The 19,555-nt window shown below is 40.6% G+C and overlaps 2 protein-coding genes across 2 annotated transcripts in view; one reads left to right on the forward strand and one right to left on the reverse strand.

Moving 5' to 3' along the window:
• Nucleotides 1-19,317, reverse strand: RAB5A (RAB5A, member RAS oncogene family). The gene is made up of 6 exons (XM_035129339.3): nt 19,086-19,317; nt 8,769-9,019; nt 6,649-6,800; nt 5,922-6,044; nt 3,391-3,484; nt 1-1,464 (listed from the first exon to the last, which is right to left on the reverse strand). The coding sequence occupies exons 2-6, from the start codon at nt 8,929-8,931 to the stop codon at nt 1,349-1,351; spliced, it is 648 nt and encodes a 215-aa protein (XP_034985230.1). The 5' UTR covers nt 8,932-9,019; nt 19,086-19,317; the 3' UTR covers nt 1-1,348.
• The window catches only part of EFHB (EF-hand domain family member B), a 31,591-nt gene continuing 30,747 nt past the window's right edge, over nt 18,712-19,555 (forward strand). Inside the window, exon 1 of the mRNA XM_088654461.1 lies at nt 18,712-18,953. The gene's annotated coding sequence lies outside the window, so the exon portion shown is untranslated. The remainder of the gene's footprint in view (nt 18,954-19,555) is intronic.

The following is a 19,555-nucleotide window of genomic DNA, read 5'->3' on the forward strand; positions in this document are numbered from 1 at the left end:
TTATTTCCTTTTTTTATACCACTTTATTCAAACCTGAGCACCTCAATATAAAACTAAACACTGGTGAACTGTCATTTTCCTTGCTAAGCCCAATTACTGCAAATTTACAATCTGCACATGTAAGTTTCTGCTAGCAGTTCAACATTTAAATAGATTAAATCATCTTTTCTGACACTTGGTAGATTTCATATAATGAAAATAACTAAAGAATTAGTGCAATATACTGGACAGATCAAAATAAAATGGACTTTGGAAAACAAAGTTGCAGATTTCATTACAGACAGACAGTAGTACTTATGTTACATGTACAGGAGCATCATTTATTACTGTTCTAGCCATTAAGGAAGAACTTAATCCCCTTGAGATATGGGGGAAAGAAATGTTAGCTCTTGAAAGTAACTGTACATATTGTATACTTTTAAGCAACTCTTAAATAGTACAGAGTATTAAACAGATGTAGACTACAATGCAGTACCCTATTTACAGTACATTAATATCCCAATTTAAAATCAAGTTGAATGTACATAATTGTTAGTGCACTGACTGATTTTATTCTTAGGGGAAAGATAATTGTGTTATGGTCAACAGTGATTAAAACCAAAATCACGATATCTAGTTTTTGTTGGACATGTCTCAATAGTTTATGATGAGGGAAATTTTGCATTAGATGTTGAATTCATTAGCTGTGCCATTTTGTAAACAGGGAAAAAAATTGAATTAAACTTGATTTTTACTTTAAACTGGGTTGACACATTTACATATAGTGGAACAACTAAAAACCAATTGTTCTGCAAGCACAGGATCCATAAAATTATTAATGCTGCACATATTTTGCAGTTACATTATGGAAATGTGGAATGTATATTTAAATGGTAGATACCCACATAAACAACATTTTGCATAAATACTGTGAATAAGCTTATAGGATCTTTAGAAGGTGTGTTATAGTTGGGGTTCCCCCCCCCAATACCACAAAGGGAGAATCCCAATTCTATTTCACTAACAGTAACCAATATCCAAAGCTTGAGGAACTAACCAGTTAGCTGCAGACCCATGGAGTAGTTCAGTCTCTATCCCTAATGACATGTGATACAGTTTATAAACCTTTCAACTGAAGCAAGTCTATCCAGCTTCCATTTCCCCCCTCTTTTGCTGAAACGTAACAGCCAGTGATACATGCATGTTATTAAAAATTAGGACAAAGTCATTTCTAATACAGAATGATTATTTCGTAAGTCTCTTCGATTTTGGAAGCTGTATTGGGCCAGGTTAAACACTCCAAATTCCTTCGTTATTAACAAGTTAGGAAGCAGAAGAATATTCAAGACAGTTTAAAGCAGCTGAAGGTTTAGTTGCTACAGCATTGACTCTTAGTTGGTTGTGTTGGTTCAGTAAGATCTACTCCTCTTCCTCTGACAGAGTTGGCCCCTGCGTTCTGTTGTTCATTCTTCGGCAACTTTTTAGCTGCAAGGAAAGGTAATTTTTAAAAACTATCATTAAAACTTTTTTTGTAAGCGTTTCCTACACACATTCACATCTAACAAATGACAATTCTATACAAGCACGTAAGGGTATGCACGGGATTCTAAGTGAAATCAGGCCAATTTGGAGAGGTATGTGACTCGCTGCACCAAAGTGAGACAGCTCTGAATCGCCCCCAAACCAAATCAGGGACCTCCAAAGTCATTTGGACCTTAAAAAACTGCAAAACATAGGGTGGTATACAAACCTGCTGTTCTACTTGTACAATGGAACTTCTCCCTTTCATTTCCCCTTCAGCCTCAAAATCTTGGGGAGATTTGGGGGCATAAGAGTGAAGGAGAAATCCTACTGAACACAATTTCTCCCAAACCTTGCCATGTAAGGAAAACATCAGGGCTGGGAGAGACAGTTCTTGTGGCTGATAGGGGAGCTTCTAATCAGAGGGAATAAATTTACCAGGCCTTTTGAGGAAGAGATGATGAAGTGATGCACAATTTGGTTCTTGTCTGTTCTGCACTCTTTTGCTAGTTCTGCAATGCTGCTTGATTAGAAAATTCTACATATTCAAGTCCTTCTACCTCTGCGCCACATGCCCATATTCATGTCAAATCAGCTTTGCACTTAATAGTTTCTGTGAATTTTGATGTCAATTGACCAGAACACTAGTTTAACGTCTCCCTCTCTGCCCCCCCCCAATCCAATCTATCCTAACTATAGTTCCTGCACCTATCTTGCTGGTTGCTCTCCAAGGGGCACCACTGATACACCATTTTTCATACTAAAATGAATTGCTGCCCACAAAAACCACAGAGTGGGGAAGCCTGCTTCCATCCCACCCACCCCAAAATCAACTTTTCAGATACCTAGCATAAAAACTACTATGTTCTTCTGAAATGTGGCAGTTTTTTTAACCTATGGACACTTTTCTAATGCTTGCTATTTTCCTACAAATTGCTCACAGAATAGGGGAAATTAAGGAAATGCTTTTTAAATAACTGCCTACTCAAAGGAATCAAATAAAATGAGGGCAGAATAAAATGGAAAACATATATGTGACTCTCTATTTCACTAGCTCCAATTAGCAGAGGAAAAACACTGTACTCTTGGATTATCACACCAGTATGGAGAAGTTATCCCGCAACATGTGGACAATGTGAGTTTTGGTTCTGTTTAAATCAAACATGAGCAAACACAGTGTCCCAATAAAGAAGTTCAGAGTTTACCTGGATTTAATGAAAAATGTGTTCCCCACAGGCAACAGGCTTTCCCACCCCACTTTCCACAGCTGCCCTATATGCTCTATAAAAAGCCACTAATGAGGGTTCGGAAAACCCACAAAATGTGCATACAATGTAGCCTGCAACCATATAAGGGAAAATCAGCAACCTTTGACCTCCAATGCAAAAGCAGAAATGCCTTCCACATTCAAGGGGCATTTGGGAGTTAAGCCATGATTTAGTAAAATACTCACAAGCTGACAACATATACTTCATTCTGTAGATAATACAAAATGTATTTTTTTCTGGTAGACTCAAAAGAATTGGGGACTGAAAACCAGACGCGACATAACTCTGAAGTCCTTAAATCTACATTTCTTTTTAATATTCTGCATTCCACTGATATTACTAAATAAAGCTTTTTAGATTTGTACATTCCTTCACAATATTCTAATTTTGCTCAACATTGCCATTTATCTCGTTTGTTCATTGTAAAAGGTCACACAATGTACTGTATGATTTAGAATGGCAAAAGCTTACTGAGTAAACCAATCAGTGCTCAGAAACAATGGGTCCATTAAGCACTACTTTCAGATAACTTGTTTGGTGAATGCTATTAAGTCCCACACTCTTCAATGAAGCACATACAAATATGTTTTTAAAATGTACCTTCCATTAAAGCTTTACTTACCAATTGCCATGAATATTTCATTTACATTCATTGATGTTTTAGCCGACGTCTCCATGAACAATAAACTGTTGTCATCCGCATAAGACTGTGCTTCCTGTAAATTAAGCATACCAGTTTATTATTTCTTCATTTAGTTGTGGACTATACACAGCAATTTTTTTACTGCCAGCTTAGAATTTACTGTTCCTTTTCAAAGGCTAAATGTCACCATGCCAAGTTTGATTAGCTCCCCCCCCCCCCAAATCATCATCATCAACATCAGAATTTAGGGTTTGAAAAGGCTACTGCACAAATCTGTACCAACACAAAAATACTGCAAATCACAAATCTAAACAATTCTGGTGTAATAAAAATGATAGGCGAGTATGAAAGTGTGCAGCAATTGTGGGAATGAAAAATAGGAGAACTCGCACAACAGACTTCAGGATCCTCTACTTCCTGCCTGTAACCCTCCAAAGAAAGGAGTACCTTTACATAAATTAGTTATCTTTCTGGCTCAGAATGCATCTTAAAAGAAATGCACTCTGCAGAGATAATTGGGCGTTCACTAAAATACAATGGAAGAAAAACCAGCTTGTGCTGAATAACACACCATCCATGAGTATCTTCAGCTCCAAAGATATGTAAGCCTGGAGCAGTCGCTACTTGTGTCTTAAATTCATGTTTCTAACGTTTGTGGCTACAGATACAGGTTTGGAAAGAAGACTGAAGGCTAGCAGTAACATTATCCAGAGAGGCAAGTCAAAGCCAAACTAACTATTCTCAACATATAAATATTTGACAAAACACTGAAGGTTCATATGTTCATATTGCCAATTTTAGGAAAGAATATTGTAGAACACACAAAACTTGACCACTAGCAAATTTGTTATTTGCTAACTTCATGAATATATTTTGCATGTATTCAAATTAGCAGCAAACTTGCATACCTCAATCTAATGTTGATGCTTCCCTCAGTAATAAATTGTCCACCCTTCCTTTAAAGCAGTTAATATAAGGTGGCATATAAATGCTTACATAGGGAATGAAAGAAGGATGTGCGCCTCCCATAACTACTGTGTGTGCAGGGACATTTTCCAGGTTTTTAATGCTTGAAATTTTTCAGAATAAGGCTCAGTGGTAGAGTATCTGTTTTGCATGCACAAGGTCCCAGATTCAATCCCTGGCATTTCCAGGACAGGAATGGCTTTCCAGTGTATGCACTGGGGTTGCAGTATCAGACTCAACCAATATTGTTTTCACTAAACATATTGAGTTTATATTAAAATTAAAAGTTAACACTCAGGTATTCCCCCCCCCTTTTCATACATTCAATAACCTTGTTAGGCAGACTGTCAGGTTTAAACAGCCCACTATCTGCTTCATGAATGAGTGGAGCCTTAACTCCAGATCCTCATACAAACATAATGTTCAACTTAACCTACTGCAAACTTATTTACAGTACTGCCATCCCTTCTAGTAGCTTCACAGGAGAACACTATACTCTTCAGATCTGCCTACAGCATCATATAGTGATTTATGTGAGAAAGGAGGTTGTGCTGCTCCACTTCACCAAAAAGCTCATATTTTAGTGAAGACTAGCTGGCCCTGCCACACGTTGCTGTGGCTCAGTCTGTTAAATGGAGACTCAGTCCCCCTTCAAACTCCCCTCACCTTCAGAATCCCCCTGTTTTACGCATGTTCTGTTTACGCAGGCACATCACTGTGAGTCCCCCTACCCTGTGCCGATCCATGACATATGTCGCCCCCTCCTCCCCCACCCCCCCAGCTTATCCCTGTGACTGGTCCCACCATGTCCTGACCTATCCCGTCCTCTCCTCCTCCAACCCCCACCCAGGCGAGTCAGTACCTCCATTCGGCCTAGTCTGTAAAGGCTTTGGCCTAGTATGTAAATGGGAGCCGAGGTGCTGTTGAGAGGGAAGGTTTTATAGGTGCAGTACCAGTGTAGCTGCTGCTAGAGGGTGGTGGTTTGCAACCTGGTTCTTTTCCCAGAATGCATTTTCGCCTGAGTGGTGTGTTTTGAAACACGGGGTTTTGGGGTTTTTACCAGGCACAGGTGTGACATCTGTCTTTGAAAGCGGTACAGGATTGCTCTTATATTCGCATGTGGCATTGTGTCAAAATTTGAACACAATCGGTCAAGCGGTTTTGGTGAAACGTGGATACTAACGGACATGGCCAGTTTACATTTTTATATACTGTATATAAATGTTTGCAGGAAGTAAGAATATGTTGGTCAAGGCAGTGGGTGAACTGCCCATTCTACTTGTAACATACACACAAATTATCTGGTAGAATAAATCCTTAAAACGGCTTGCTTTCTAAACCACTTGCATTCCCAGGTTTTATTTTGTTTGTGCGTGTGGTTTCCAAAGCAAGTGAAGTAGGAACAACATAAGTTAACAAAATAAAAAGTCAGTTCTGCCAAACACCTGCAGCAAAACAATAGCATGACTGAAGGGGCTTTAAAGTTCTGTATAATATTCCAGCAAAACAAAAACTTCTGATCAAATATAAGAGACATAACTTACCTGAAAATCTACAGCCCTTTTGTTAGCTAAATCAGCTTTATTTCCTGCTAAAGCTATTACAATGTTAGGACTTGCTTGCCTCTGGAGTTCTTTTACCCAATTCTTTGCTCTTGCAAAGGATTCCTGTCAATCATTTAAAGAAAAAAAAAAGCTCATTTATTCTTTTCCACCTTCATTGGTTTATACCACAATCAGAATTTAGAAAAAGAGCAATGGTGGGCGCTCATTACCCAATAGCATATTATAATATTATCCCTTCTCTCCATACCCCTTTTGTTACAACAATTTTAATTAGCAAACCCCTAAATTTTACTTATATTTACTTGGAGAGGAAATCCTCTTTGCATCAATTGAATTTTGCAGATGACTGAAGATTAATATTTAGATAAGGCTTTATAATGCAGCCTTAAAATTATTATTTTTTACTTTATACAAAATCAAAACAAGATTCAACAAATTTAAAATAAAATACGAGCTTTAAAACAATCCATGAAACTCTGCTAAAGAATCAACCTACATTATGAAAGGTATACCGAAAATATAGTTATTCCAAAACAAACAAACAACAACAAATCAGTCAGCCAGAATCTGGCCGTAAATTGAACTTGGAACATAAAAACAGAACTATTAAGAATTTTGCCTTTTTAGAAACAATTCACGAATACCTCAATAACAAATGCAACACTAAAAAAGTGACCAGATTCATTCAGTTTAGTTCACACATTACCTCGTTGGTAATATCATATACAACTATAGCTGCTTGGGCTCCTCTGTAATACATTGGTGCCAAACTGTGATATCGTTCTTGACCAGCTGTGTCCCAAATCTCAAATTTTACTGTTGTGTCATCAAGACATACGGTCTGTGTTAGAAAAGCAGCTAAAGAGAAAAGAAAGCAATAGGATTTATAACTCAACGTATACTCATTACTTTTTATTTTATCTGGAAACCACGTAACGTTAAAAAACATCTGAAGTGTACAACATACAATAAATCACAACCCCACATCGCAGTAGAAAACAAAAGAAGTGTTTTCATACATAGAACATTCTTTCTTTTTTTTATTGCCAGGAGATGAATATAGTGAGTGGAATTCAGATGTTGACTCCCAACTCCCATCAACTCCAGCATATATGAGCAATGGTGAGGGATAGAGGTAGCAAAATCATGAGAGCCACAGATTCCCACCCCCAATGTGCCCCCCATGCAGCCCCCAGCGCCACTCCAAATCAGCTCAGGATCTGCGGGAACAGATTTGAAGGGGACACTGTGGGCTGCAGGAAGGAAGGAGCAGTAGGGGAAAACAGGTATGCAAAATTGTGGCTCTCCAGATGTTATTGGGGTCTAACAGCACCTGGAGCAGTGTTAGAAACTGAGATATGAAAGCTAGGAGCTAAACAGCACCTAGGTGGTTATGGGTGCAACAACGGAATGTCTAGGTGTGCTTTTTTATAACGAAAAGACAAAGCTGAAAATGAATGAACTGCTACTAAAATCATTATGTTCCTTATGTTCATTTTTCACATGGTCTAGTCATCTGAAGACTGCAAAAAACAAAGCCAAGAAAAAGCAATTAGGTAGAATGCTACAGTTGCTCTAATCAGGAAAGCCTGGTCACATATACAACATACAAGCCCTAATTTGGAGAGGTATGAAGGGTTCTTGAAACAGACAAACCCTTCTGCCAGAGTTTATATATCTTGGGAAGTACGAGTTAGGCACAATGACCTAACAAATGCTGATATATATATCTTTGAATCATAGAACTGTAGAGTTAGAAGGGACCCCAAGGATCATTTAGCAATGCAGGAATATGCAGCTGCTTCATATGGGGATTGAACCTGTGACCTTGGCGTTATATAGTGGTTGACATCCAGAGGGCAGCACAACAGGACGTCACTTACAGCTGTTTTCAGGAACACAATCAACAGCATACCAACAGGCATACCAACAAACGCCGGCTCCCTCGACCTGAAGGAAGGTGAGTGCCACAGCCCTTAGACACCTTTGACTGGACTCAACCATCCAGGGGTTCTTTACCTTTTTTACTAGTTTCAAAGAAGCTGAATACGAATTATAGTAGTTATGAGCTCATACACCCATGCCACAACTAGCCCAGATCTTTATGCAGGAGCTGTAGTTCCTCAATGAAGGAGGAACTCCTTTTAAAAGAAAGCACAATCATACATTCTGCACACAAAGCACCACCTCACACTTTACTAGGAAGTTTCCTATCTTACTATCTATGAGTAGGCTATTAAACCCATTTACACCTGTCTTTCAAAAAACGTTAATGCAAGTATCTGTTGTCAGCTGTAGATTGGCTTCACCAACCTGGCGCCCTCCATATGTCTTCAACCCCCAGCCAGGACACACTAGGGGGCATCACAATGGGGAAGAGTGCTGTATGTGTACACCTTGATTTCTACACAATTCAAGCTTGCACAAACCAGTTACAGCAGAAGCTTTAATAAAATTAAAAATTACCTTTTAATCAACAGACAAATTCAAGGATATGCAATATTCACAACGTAACAAAAATATGGGACAAATACAAATAATTAATCCACTGGATAAAATACAACAGGTCCGCCTGCCAACAAAACAAGAAGTATTTGATGGAATGTCCCCCACCTTTGCTCTGGAAGGCCACCCTTGCTTTGGATGGCGTTCCAGAGCAAATTTGGTGGGATGGGGAGAATTACAGCAAGGGAGGAGAGAGAAAAGAAGGGGAAGTTTGCTTGTGCAGTGTTTGCTATTGTCCAATGAAATTTGAATTTTGGATTGACAGCAGTAACAATTGCCAATAAATATACAGTAATACACATATACACAACATTTTCTCACCTCCAATCGTACTCTCTTGAAACTCATGAAACTGGCCTTTTACGAAACGAAGCACCAGACTTGATTTGCCAACTGCAGATTCTCCCAGAAGAACTAACTTGAATTGACATATTTTATTTCCAGCATTAGGCCCATTGGGTCTAGTTGCTCCTCGGTTGGCCATGTCCAAACTAGAAAGGAGTCCCTTGTTTCAGATTCTTAAAAAGACGATTCCAGGATGTGAACCTCGATGTGCCTTCAACTCCAATAACCTGTTTCACAAAACAATATTCAGAAATTAGTGACCACATTTTTGTTGTTGTTAGGCAATAAAATTGTTAGGCACATTTGTTAGGCAATAAAATATATCCACCCAAATTAGGTATGCGTCAACTCCAGGGGTGCCCAAACTTTTTTCAAAGAGGGCCAGATTTGATGAAGTGAACATGTGTGAGAGCCGGCCAAAGTTGTTAAGCTTTTTTTAGGATTGAAGTTGCTGAGGAGGTGAAAGGTGAAATACTACCACAGGGGCCAGATTAAAATTGACCGGCAGGCCGAATTAGGCCCCCCGAAACAGACTTTGGACATGCCTGGTCTACTTTGTTCATATTCACAACAATTCATAAATTGAAAGTTACATTTAAGCAGTCCTCAGAAGAGAATGATTCCCACCCACCCCCGAAGCATAAAGGTAAAGGGACCCCTGACCATTAGGTCCAGCCGTGACAGACTCTGGGGTTGCGGCGTTCATCTCGCGTTATTGGCCGAGGGGGCCGGTGTACAGCTTCCAGCTCATGTGGCCAGCATGACAAAACCGCTTCTGGCGAACCAGAGCAGCACACAGAAACGCCGTTTACCTTCCCACTGTAGTGGTACCTATTTATCTACTTTGACGTGCTTTTGAACTGTTAGGTTGGCAGGAGCTGGGACTGAGCAACGGGAGCTCACCCCGTAGCAGGGATTCGAACCGCCGACCTTCTGATCGGCAAGCCCTAGGCTCTGTGGTTTAACCCACAGCACCACCCGCGTCCCCCCAAGCATAGATAATTAGCTCAATTATGCTAGACGTTGTATACCTCATAGTACAGTTGTACCTCAGGTTATGAACACCTTGGGTTACGAACACCACAAACCTGGAAGTATTTTCGCCGCATGTGCAAAGCACAAAAATCACTGAAATTGCACTTTGCACATGCGCAAAATGGCGCTTCGGGTTATGACCATTTCAGGTTACGAACTGCGTCCTGGAACGGATCGTGTTCGTAACCCGAGGTACCACTGTAGATGGAATTAAGGTTAATCATATAACCATACTTAATGTGCCAACTAACAACCTCATAACTAAGAAGCTCTTGTGACCCGTTAACTATTTTATTCACATTAAAAATAGTTTTAGGCACACTAATGTGGACCTTGACTGTCTCTGTGGATAGCAGTGGTGCCTATCTGGTGGACTCCATGGCCTCTATTGTCACTGGAATTGGAATATACAAATTAGCTAAGAAGTCTTTCTCTAATGCACATGTTACAGCACTGACCATTTCTGCTTGCCCAACAACAGAGGCTGATGGGTATGTGCTAGGAATAGGGTAGAATAAGGAGATAAAGAGTTGGGTAGGTTGCTCTGGGAGTCTCTCATCTTTTGACAGGCTGAAGTCAACTGACCATAAACTTCAATAACACAGCCCTCTACAAGTGGTATTCCAAGGCAATGTACTGGGTAGAGGACCAAGAATGTTTATAGGAACCAATAATGTTAAAGGGGGTGGGTGGATGATCTGTTAATTCCACTCTCCTTTGGCCCAAATGTGGCTCAACCTGAATTGCTATGCCACACCATTTATCAGGTCTCTTTGCAAATTGATCCAACAGAGCTGCTTTGCACAGGAACTTATCAGTTGCTGCAACAAGCCTGCTTTATCACAGATTGCAGACACAGCAACTGCTGGGTTTGTGTGTACTAACCAATAACCCTCTTAGAGACAATTGGCGAAAGACTTGAGTAAGCAGAGGGATAGCAAGTTTTTCACTGACCACATTCCCTCCACCCCCTGCGTGTTAGTACAGGTTTCCAGTTTGTCTGCTACAATAACTCCAACTGAATTCTACCTGCTCTACATAGCAACTTCTACAGAAATACCCACTTTCTCCCCTAACTCATCTGTCATTGTCTACCCTCTGGGTTACCAATTCTCATGCATGCTCCAACTTTAAAAAGGTAATTCACAAGAATAATCCCCATTTGCTGATCTAAGAAACAGTATCAAATTCAAATCCTAATTGGTTTAATGCAGTCTGCAATTTTAAATACTGTGTGAACAAATATATAAATTGTTTCTGCAATATATTCAAAGAATGACAACAGTTTCAACAAGTGTGTGGTCAAAATCCAGATGATCACATTCAAAGTGCTTCCACAAACATGCTAGGAGGGAGTGGAAATAGTTGCCCCTTCCAAGTGAGAATTCTTCACCCTTGAAAACAATTGCCCATGAATGTTGGGTGGCATTTCCTGAAGTGTGTGGGGCTGCCACATTTGTGTGATGACAAGCATTCTATATGTCAAATTAGCATAGTAACCCTGCATAACAGTCACAACACAATTCAGATCAGGATTCTAACTTTTAAGCAAGTTTCCACACGTACAGCAGAATGCCTGCCACAGACACTTGTCCTCAAAAAAAGAAAAGAAAAATGAGGTAAAGCCAGCTAGTCATTCTAATTACACCCCTACCTACATAAGGTTTCTTTATGATACTACGGTATATCACTGCAAACAAGAAAATGCAAGGTCACATTTAATATGTCTGCCATATTTGAAAACAGCACCATGGGGACCAAGCCCATCCTTGCTGTTCTGTTCTGTGGTGCCAACAAGGTTCTTGTCTTTGCCTAAACCCAGCTAATATGCACTACCATTTTCATGTGGACCGTGGTATGCTCTGGATCCTGGATTGGTCACCATCACCTTTTAAAACACACGCAGCTATTTGTGACCAAATACTGGCGAGGATGGAAGGCCCATTCATTGTACTTAAATCCTGCCTACTAACTGAACTTGCTGAAGTGGTTTATAGTATATTTAAAATACTTTAAAAGGGCGATAATTTTTAGGGCGTGTATATGGTTTTATCTCTAGTTCTTATATATTCCAATTGTCACTCTGTAGCTGAATCTCTTAGAAATTACTGAAAAAGAGTACAGTAGTCGGATATTAGGTCTCACATAGGCCAGGGCTTCCTCACAGGACTGCTGCTTTGGTCTCTCACAGCTTTTCTCTGTTGCTGGCTATACAAACTGCTGTCAAAAAAAGTGCTGCTGTACAAGCATCCCCCTAGTTCTCAAATCTTCTAACTGCTACTCTGATGCTGAACCTCTGGACCACAGCAGCTCCCTTAGGAAATAATCTTGGCATACAAGTGCCTAAGTAACCTGATGTTAAGTCCTTTACAGAACAGAGTTTCCTCATGGGACTGCTCATGTCTCCCACAGCCTCTGGGGGTAAATGCTGGAAGGACACTTACCATGTAAACATTTAATGCAGTGGGACATATTCCAGAGTCAACATAAACACTGCATATAAATCCTGTCTGACTGCTTAAGAATTTCCTCAGAATTATTCCACTGGATCGTGAACTATTTTCACATCCTGTTCTGCATTAATCAGGCCTTACTCAGCTCAGTGCCACCTTTCTACATCCTGGACAAAATGAAACTGATACTATACTGAAAGGATGGGTGTAACAAGACTCTGGTTGCTTCTCCACTTATCGTAATGGCTACTTGTAACTTCGGAAAAATGAAATGGTTTCCTCAACCTCAAACAACAACATTTTTCTTTATATAGCTTCATCCTCGTCAAGCAGGTTAGCAAAACCCAGCTCACCTGAGAAGCATCTATTCAGTTCCAACATAGAAGTTTCCCACTAAAAACATGAATACTGTAGCTTAGCTGTTTTCTATCTGGATCTCTAGACCATACTACAAATTTCTATACCAATACAGATAATAATTTCAAGAGCTCAGAGTTTATTGTCTGACAAATGAGTACTGCAACATTGGAAATAGGGCTTTAAAAACCTATGGTATATGGCAGTATATAAATTCATTAAATAAATAAAGATATCTTGCTTGTGTGTATGGATTTCAATTAAGATAATATAAGTCTTACACCTAAAAGTTTGTGTTGCCTTATTCATTCCTACTTTCAAAATGCGCAAAACAAGCTTACACTTGGAAGGAGCAATGAGCAGCAAATACTGCAACTTGAGGGGTAAAATAATGATTGATAGTATTCAGTCCTTCTAGTTATATAGATTCTCAGCTGTGGGTGCTCTTGGAGCCATCACTGAATCACAAAGTCCAGACTAAAGAAACATACTTTTACACAATGTGCCTGGTGAATGGCTGTGAACATCTCTAAGATAGGGATTAGGTCAACAATCATCATTCATAGGTCACTAGTTTGGTGTAGTGGGTAGAGTGTTGGACTAGTACCAAGAAAACCCAGATTCAGCCTCCACTCAACCATAAACTTACATTGAATAAGTTTGAAGAAACAAGGGCTGCGAATGGCAACCCTGTATGCTGCCCAAAGTTCTGATAGGGTGAACTAAAAATGTAACAAGTGATGCCTTTATAACCATGAGGATTGACCACTGTAGCATGTTTTACATGAAACTGTCCTTAAAAACAATTCCAGTCCAAACCTATTGATGTAAAGTTGCTAAGAGTACATTACCCCATGATTCATCATCTGCACACAATCCAGTGTCAGAAACTCAGATATATAAGACAGGCACCAAATGGCTCCTTAAACAGGTTTACAGATGCCAAAATGGAATGCTTGTTGCCAATCTGGGGCCAGACAGCTTGAACGCCATATTTTTCAATACAACTTTTTGGTTCCTGAAATTCATAAAGCGGGATATCAAATCCAAACTCTTCTTCTTCTTCATTATGATTGTGCAGATAAAATATAATGGATAGAATTCTACAGGATCTGTTGCTAGTGTGTGAAAACTGACAAGGATCCCCAGGCATGCACCTCTCCAGATAGTGGAGTGTTCAGGCACCACCATCCTGGTACCTGGGCATCTTCACTTGGTCACAAGTGGCTGATAGCCAGGTGCAAAATGTGCCTGGCACCCACCCACCTGCCATACATTATTGACACAAATCAAGGTTCATGTTTTGATTTCAAGTACAGTCATACCTTGGTTTAAGTACGCTTCGGTTTGAGTACTTTCAGTTTAAGTACTCCGCGGACCCGTCTGGAATGGATTAATCCACTTTCCATTACTTTCAATGGGAAAGTTCGCTTCAGCTTAAGTACGCTTCAGGTTAAGTACCGGTACAGACTTGCGGAACCAATTGTGTACTTAAACCGAGGCACCACTGTAATATAACAAGCTTGAATCCTATCCTGTCTTAGCTTACATACAACATACATCTAACAAGTCAGAACATCACATAAAAGTAGCATTCCCAGTGGGTGGAAACCTTTGTCCCAAGCTCCACCAACGTTCCAAGTGTGCACATATTCTGGCGATACTATAAAACTTTCTAATTTGGCCAAACTAGTTATTCCTGCAGCATTTTAAAATGCTTACTAAATATTTTACAATTTCTTGCTAACTTCTGTTTCCATAAAATTGGTTTTAAGCCTCTTTGAGAAGAACATAAACCATTATCAAGATACAAAGAATTATGTAGCTAGTGAGCTTAGTACGGCGTGCAACCAGACGCCACCCCAACTAAAATGTCATAAGGCAAATAAATAGCTTTTAAAACTGAGGGGAATTGCAAAGGAAGTTTGTTGTAAAGCGTGAAGAGCAGCTTTTATTATCACAAGCTCCTTTCAGGAGCCTAAACAGCTGTTTGAATACCAGACAATTTATTTTTTTAATTAAATTTTAAATGTGGGGTTCAGTACTACATTTCAATCTTTTATAAGGAAAAGTCCTTTAGACACTTCCCACAAAAAAGAATCAATATTCCTTGCATCTATATAAGTAAAATGTTAGATATTTTAACTCCTGATAAATTAAAAGAAATGTGCTGATTAAATGTTTTAATCTTTATAATGCTCTGACTTTAATAAGACTACACTTAATTTTCTTTATGTAGCTCCTCTAACAAAAATATGTAAGTCTTAAAGTGTACAGAAGATAAATATTAAACAATGGGCAAACCTGTTGCTCTTATTATTTTTCAACTCAATGCCAAAACGTAAACAAGGAAAAAGAATGTACCAACTTCTCGTTTGTTACAACTACAGAGGCATTTCTAAACATTCCTGAAAAGATGGCCATCTGCTCCTAACCTATCTTAAAATATTACACCATGTTATTAAATACTGCACTTTCATCAAATCACTGGATAACAACCACTCAAAATTATTCAAATTCAGTTACTAAATGCTTGCATTTCCAACTTTCTCATTTGATGCTTCATTCCTGCTTACCTCAATGAAAATCTAAATTAAATACTGATAATCTGAAGGCCAAAGAAATATATTGTTCATACAATCCGAAAGACAAGGCCAGCAGTACTGTCATTAAACTTACAGCACTATGTCTTAACTGCTAAATGTCACCACCATCGCTACCTGCTGCTTCATCAGTTGTGACTGGGCCTCACCCCCCCCCCCAATACACAATGGTGATTTACAACCAACTGCCCTATGAGTAGAATAGGGAAAACAACAAGCAAACACTGCAATTACCACCAATGATTGCTAATACTTCAGCTTTTGTGCTCCTGGTTATAGTTCGTTATAGAAAAAATAGGAATTAAAAGGGGCTATAGATTCCCCCTGCCCTCTTTAGGGCTAGGCGATGTCAGCTTTTCAACATTGCAGTGTATCGGCAGTGAAACATCGCAGTTTGATGATATACCACGATGTTGAAAAAACAAGATGCATTGACCTCTGCCTGTGAGATTCCAGGTGAAACTACCCCAGCTCTCACCTTGAGAGCTGAGGCAGTTTCACCTAGGTGCTAGGACAATTTCAGCAGCTCAGCTGGGGAATGGGAAGGTTCCCCCTCCACAGTTTAAAGATGCAGAGGGAGGAATAAGCTATATCAGTGCCTTGTGCTGTATGAGGGCAGAGTGGGATGATGGTTTCACTCAGCGATATATCGCTGGTGAAACTGCTGTCACTCCTGAGTCCCTCTGTTAGCAGCACCCACTGGAGGAAAGAATTCTTGACTACTGTACTGTGCTTCTCCAAAAATAAGCCATACCCCAAAAATAAGCCATAGTGATAGGCAGTTTAACATTGTAGGTTAAACTGTACCATACTTAATAAAAAAGACATCCCCTGAAAACAAGCCACCATGGTTTTTTTTGAGGAAAAATAAATATAAAAAGATGTCTTATTTTTGGAGAAACACGATATCTCTAGCAGACACTGCTAGCAGAGGGACTCAGTAGTAGTGATTTCACCAGCGATATACCACTGAATGAGGCCAACATCACGGTCTGCTCCTCAGAGCGGCATGGGCAATATATCAATATATTTATCACTCAGGCCTAGCTAGCCATCTTTATTTAGAAATGAATTGTAGGGTGCAAGGGAAGGGAGAAAGAGAAGAAATTACTAGTGATCCATTCATACCTTAGGTCAGGGGTGCACAACCTGTGTCCCTTCAGATGTTTCTGGACTACAACTCCCATCAGCCCAAGACAGCATAGCCAGTGACCAGGCCTGATGGGAGGTGTAGTCCAACAACATCTGGAGGGCCACAGGTTGTGTACCCTTGACTTAGATGATGAGTCTTTGCCCTGCACCCACATAGAGTGGAACAGAATTACAATTAGATTCTAAATGAGATGTCAATTTTTTGTTTTTTAAACAATGTTTCATAAAAAGAAAAAATATCTGGACTTACAGATATACCAGTTCTAATTTCTCCATATATTAGGAAGATAAATATTTTTATCATGACATTTTTCTCATGATTTAGGATTACAATACAACTGTCAGTTATTAGCTTGCAAGTTTTTACACTCATTTGCTTATTTATTCATGAGGGTGATGGGTGATGGAGAACTCCATCTCTCCTTTGCAAGCCCCTCTTAGAAGTAAAAAGCAGGTTAGTAAAATCATTTGCACTTTGGAAATGCAATCACCTGGTTGGGGGGGGGCACATGAAGCTACCTGCCTCGTCCACCAGCCCTCTTCATTTCTATGCTGGACACGTGATGACTGGGAAGGAAGAGGATTCATGGAAGCCAAGCAAGCTGGTAAAGGAGGAACATGGTATTCTCTGTCCCTTCTCCACTTTCTTGCTATCTTTTCTGCTGGCCAAGGAAGAAATGGCTTCAATTCCTTTGTGGCCAGCATGGAGACCAAGCAAGTGGCAGATGAATGGCAGAAGCGGCCATTCTTCCTCCATCAACCCACAGCCTCACCTGCATGGAATATCTGGCAAGTACAGTAGTTAAAATGCAAAGCTGCTGTAACTCTTACCAAATGTCCAACTTTAATATTAGTTTACTTGTTTATACAGCATTGAATACTTCTTAACTCTTTTCAAGTTTGAATACATATATGAAAATAATAACCAAACTGTAATAAATCAATCAGTATACTACATCATAAAATACCAGGAGGAGCCTCTGAGAATACCATTTCATGAGGGACAAATACATTGGGGTTCCTTTGTGCATGAAAATAGATATAAATAGGGGGCCAAGTTGTAGATAGGGGAATAGATGAAAAGAATTTTCATCCAAATTCACTAAAAAGTCGATGCTAGGCAACCTAATCTTACGCATTTTCATTCAGAAGTCAGTTTCAAGCAATTCAGTCTTTACTGTACGTGTGATTGCTGCCTAAGTGTGTTTAGGAAGATATCATTTGTTGTTTGTTTAATATATGGAATAGTTCAGTAAGGTATGAAATTGTAACTTGGTAATTTCTGTGCTTTGTATATGTTCTAAATTATTTCTCAATATTTTAACTCTCAAATAAATACTAGTTTATTAGAGTAGTGCTTCACATTGTTATTTGTGGTAAATTTTACTGCATACATACCGGTAATGAGTTTGTATGGGAAAACAAAGTGTGCGCCCAACAAGTTATCACACAATCAACTACTCAATACTTTTACATAGATATCTAATGCATTTGTCTGCTGACTATTCACATATACATTGCATTGTAGTTGCAGACTCCTTATTGCACAGAAACAAATATGGTATTTATATAAATTAACAGATTCAAATAGCACAAAGTACTTGAAAGTTTTAAATAAAGGGATTTCCACTTAAGCTGTTTTAAACATTACTGCACTTTACATGTACATCACAGACATTGATCAACCACCCAACCAAATTAGTGAGTGACACATACAGTATTAATCCTGAAGTGCTCAAATTTAATGATTTGCCTCTAATTCAGTCAATAACTGATGGACAGCTACATAAATGACAGAGTAAGGAACTGGAAGTGATGATATTGCAACTACCTGCGCTTCATTCAAATTGCTCGAGCCTTAAATTTTCTTTAAATCAGCTTTAAAAGATGAAGCCAACGTTAACACCTACTAGTCTCTATCTACACGTTAAGAACTGTTCAGGAGGTCCTGCCCCTGAGATACACCTGGAATTGCTTGGATTTAAAAAACACGCACGCACACACACAAAACAAGTTTTTCTTACCCTGATCTCACATTGTCACCACAGTATAATCAAACTAACACGACTGCAAAGCGTCCACCGATATAAAACAAACAAGCTACTTTCTTAATTCTATCTCCACCTAGACACCTTTTGAACATCACCCCCACACACACACACACACTTTGATTCGCCACAAGCGTGGGAAACCTAAAAGGAAGGAGTTGCTTTTCTCTCCCGGCCACTCTGCAGAGCGAAACACGCCGGGTTTTTTTGTTTTTTTAAAAAAACCTCTTTCCTGGAGAGGCCCCGTAAGCCTTCCCTTCGCTCCTTGCTAGCCGGGATGGCTGCGTCGCCCTCCCCGCACCCCGAAATCCAACCCTTCAGTCGCTCAGCAGACCGGGCGGCCCTCCCCATTCATTCCTCCAGCCAGCCCCACTTCACTCGCTGGACCGGGAATAAGAGGAAGTGGGGGAAACGGGGGCGCCATTTTGAGGGTGGAAAGGAGAATCCGGCCGACTTAAAAACGACGACGACGGCGACACCGCCGGATTCGGGGCGCCGCTGTCGGAAGGGGCGGTGAGGAGAAAATAAGGAACGAAAAGCGCGCGCGCGAGGGAGGGGGGTCCCGGCCTGTTTCGTTAAGGCCTTTTCCGCCTCTTCCCCCACGCCCCGCCATACCGCCCCCCGGCCGGCCCCCCGAGTCGTTACCTGGCCCTGACGGGAAGCTGCGGCCTCCTCGCCACTTCCGCCCCCCGGCGAGTGTGTGACTGAAGGGGAGCCGGCGAGCGCCTGTTCCTTCCGGTTGCGGGTGGGTAAGGTGAGAGGTGGGATATGAGGGCTTTAGGATGCTCCGGTACCTCACAGTGCGCTGAGGCTGCTGAGGGGGGGAAATGAGGGGATGCGGCCTCCAACTTCCGTCTTTTCCTCCTCCTCCTGGACCAAAACACAAAAGCACGCAACTTCCTGCGCCTGCGTATGCGCCTCCGCTTGCCACGTCACCGCGCCCGCCCTCGTATCACTTCCTGCTCTTGCGCTGTCACGCGACCCCGACAGGCAGTTGCTGCCGGAGGGAGGCGCTCCGGGCAGGCTCGCGCTAGGGATTGTGGGAGGGGCGTCGAGAAACCGGCCTCTCTAGCTTCGGAGGACGTTATGACGTGGGACCTGGCGAGGCCCTGGCC

The sequence above is a fragment of the Zootoca vivipara genome, chromosome 11 (assembly GCF_965207765.1).
Source record: "Zootoca vivipara chromosome 11, rZooViv2.hap1.1, whole genome shotgun sequence".
Taxonomy (NCBI): Eukaryota; Metazoa; Chordata; class Lepidosauria; order Squamata; family Lacertidae; genus Zootoca; species Zootoca vivipara.

Coding starts and splice junctions, on each gene's coding strand:
- RAB5A (XM_035129339.3), bottom strand. CDS start 8,931: ATGGCCAACCGAGGAGCAACTAGACCCAATGGGCCTAATGCTGGAAAT. Junction 6,801..8,768: donor TCAAGAGAGTACGATTGGAG/GTGAGAAAATGT, acceptor TTTTCTCTTTAG/CTGCTTTTCTAACACAGACC. Junction 6,045..6,648: donor TATATGATATTACCAACGAG/GTAATGTGTGAA, acceptor AATGATTGACAG/GAATCCTTTGCAAGAGCAAA.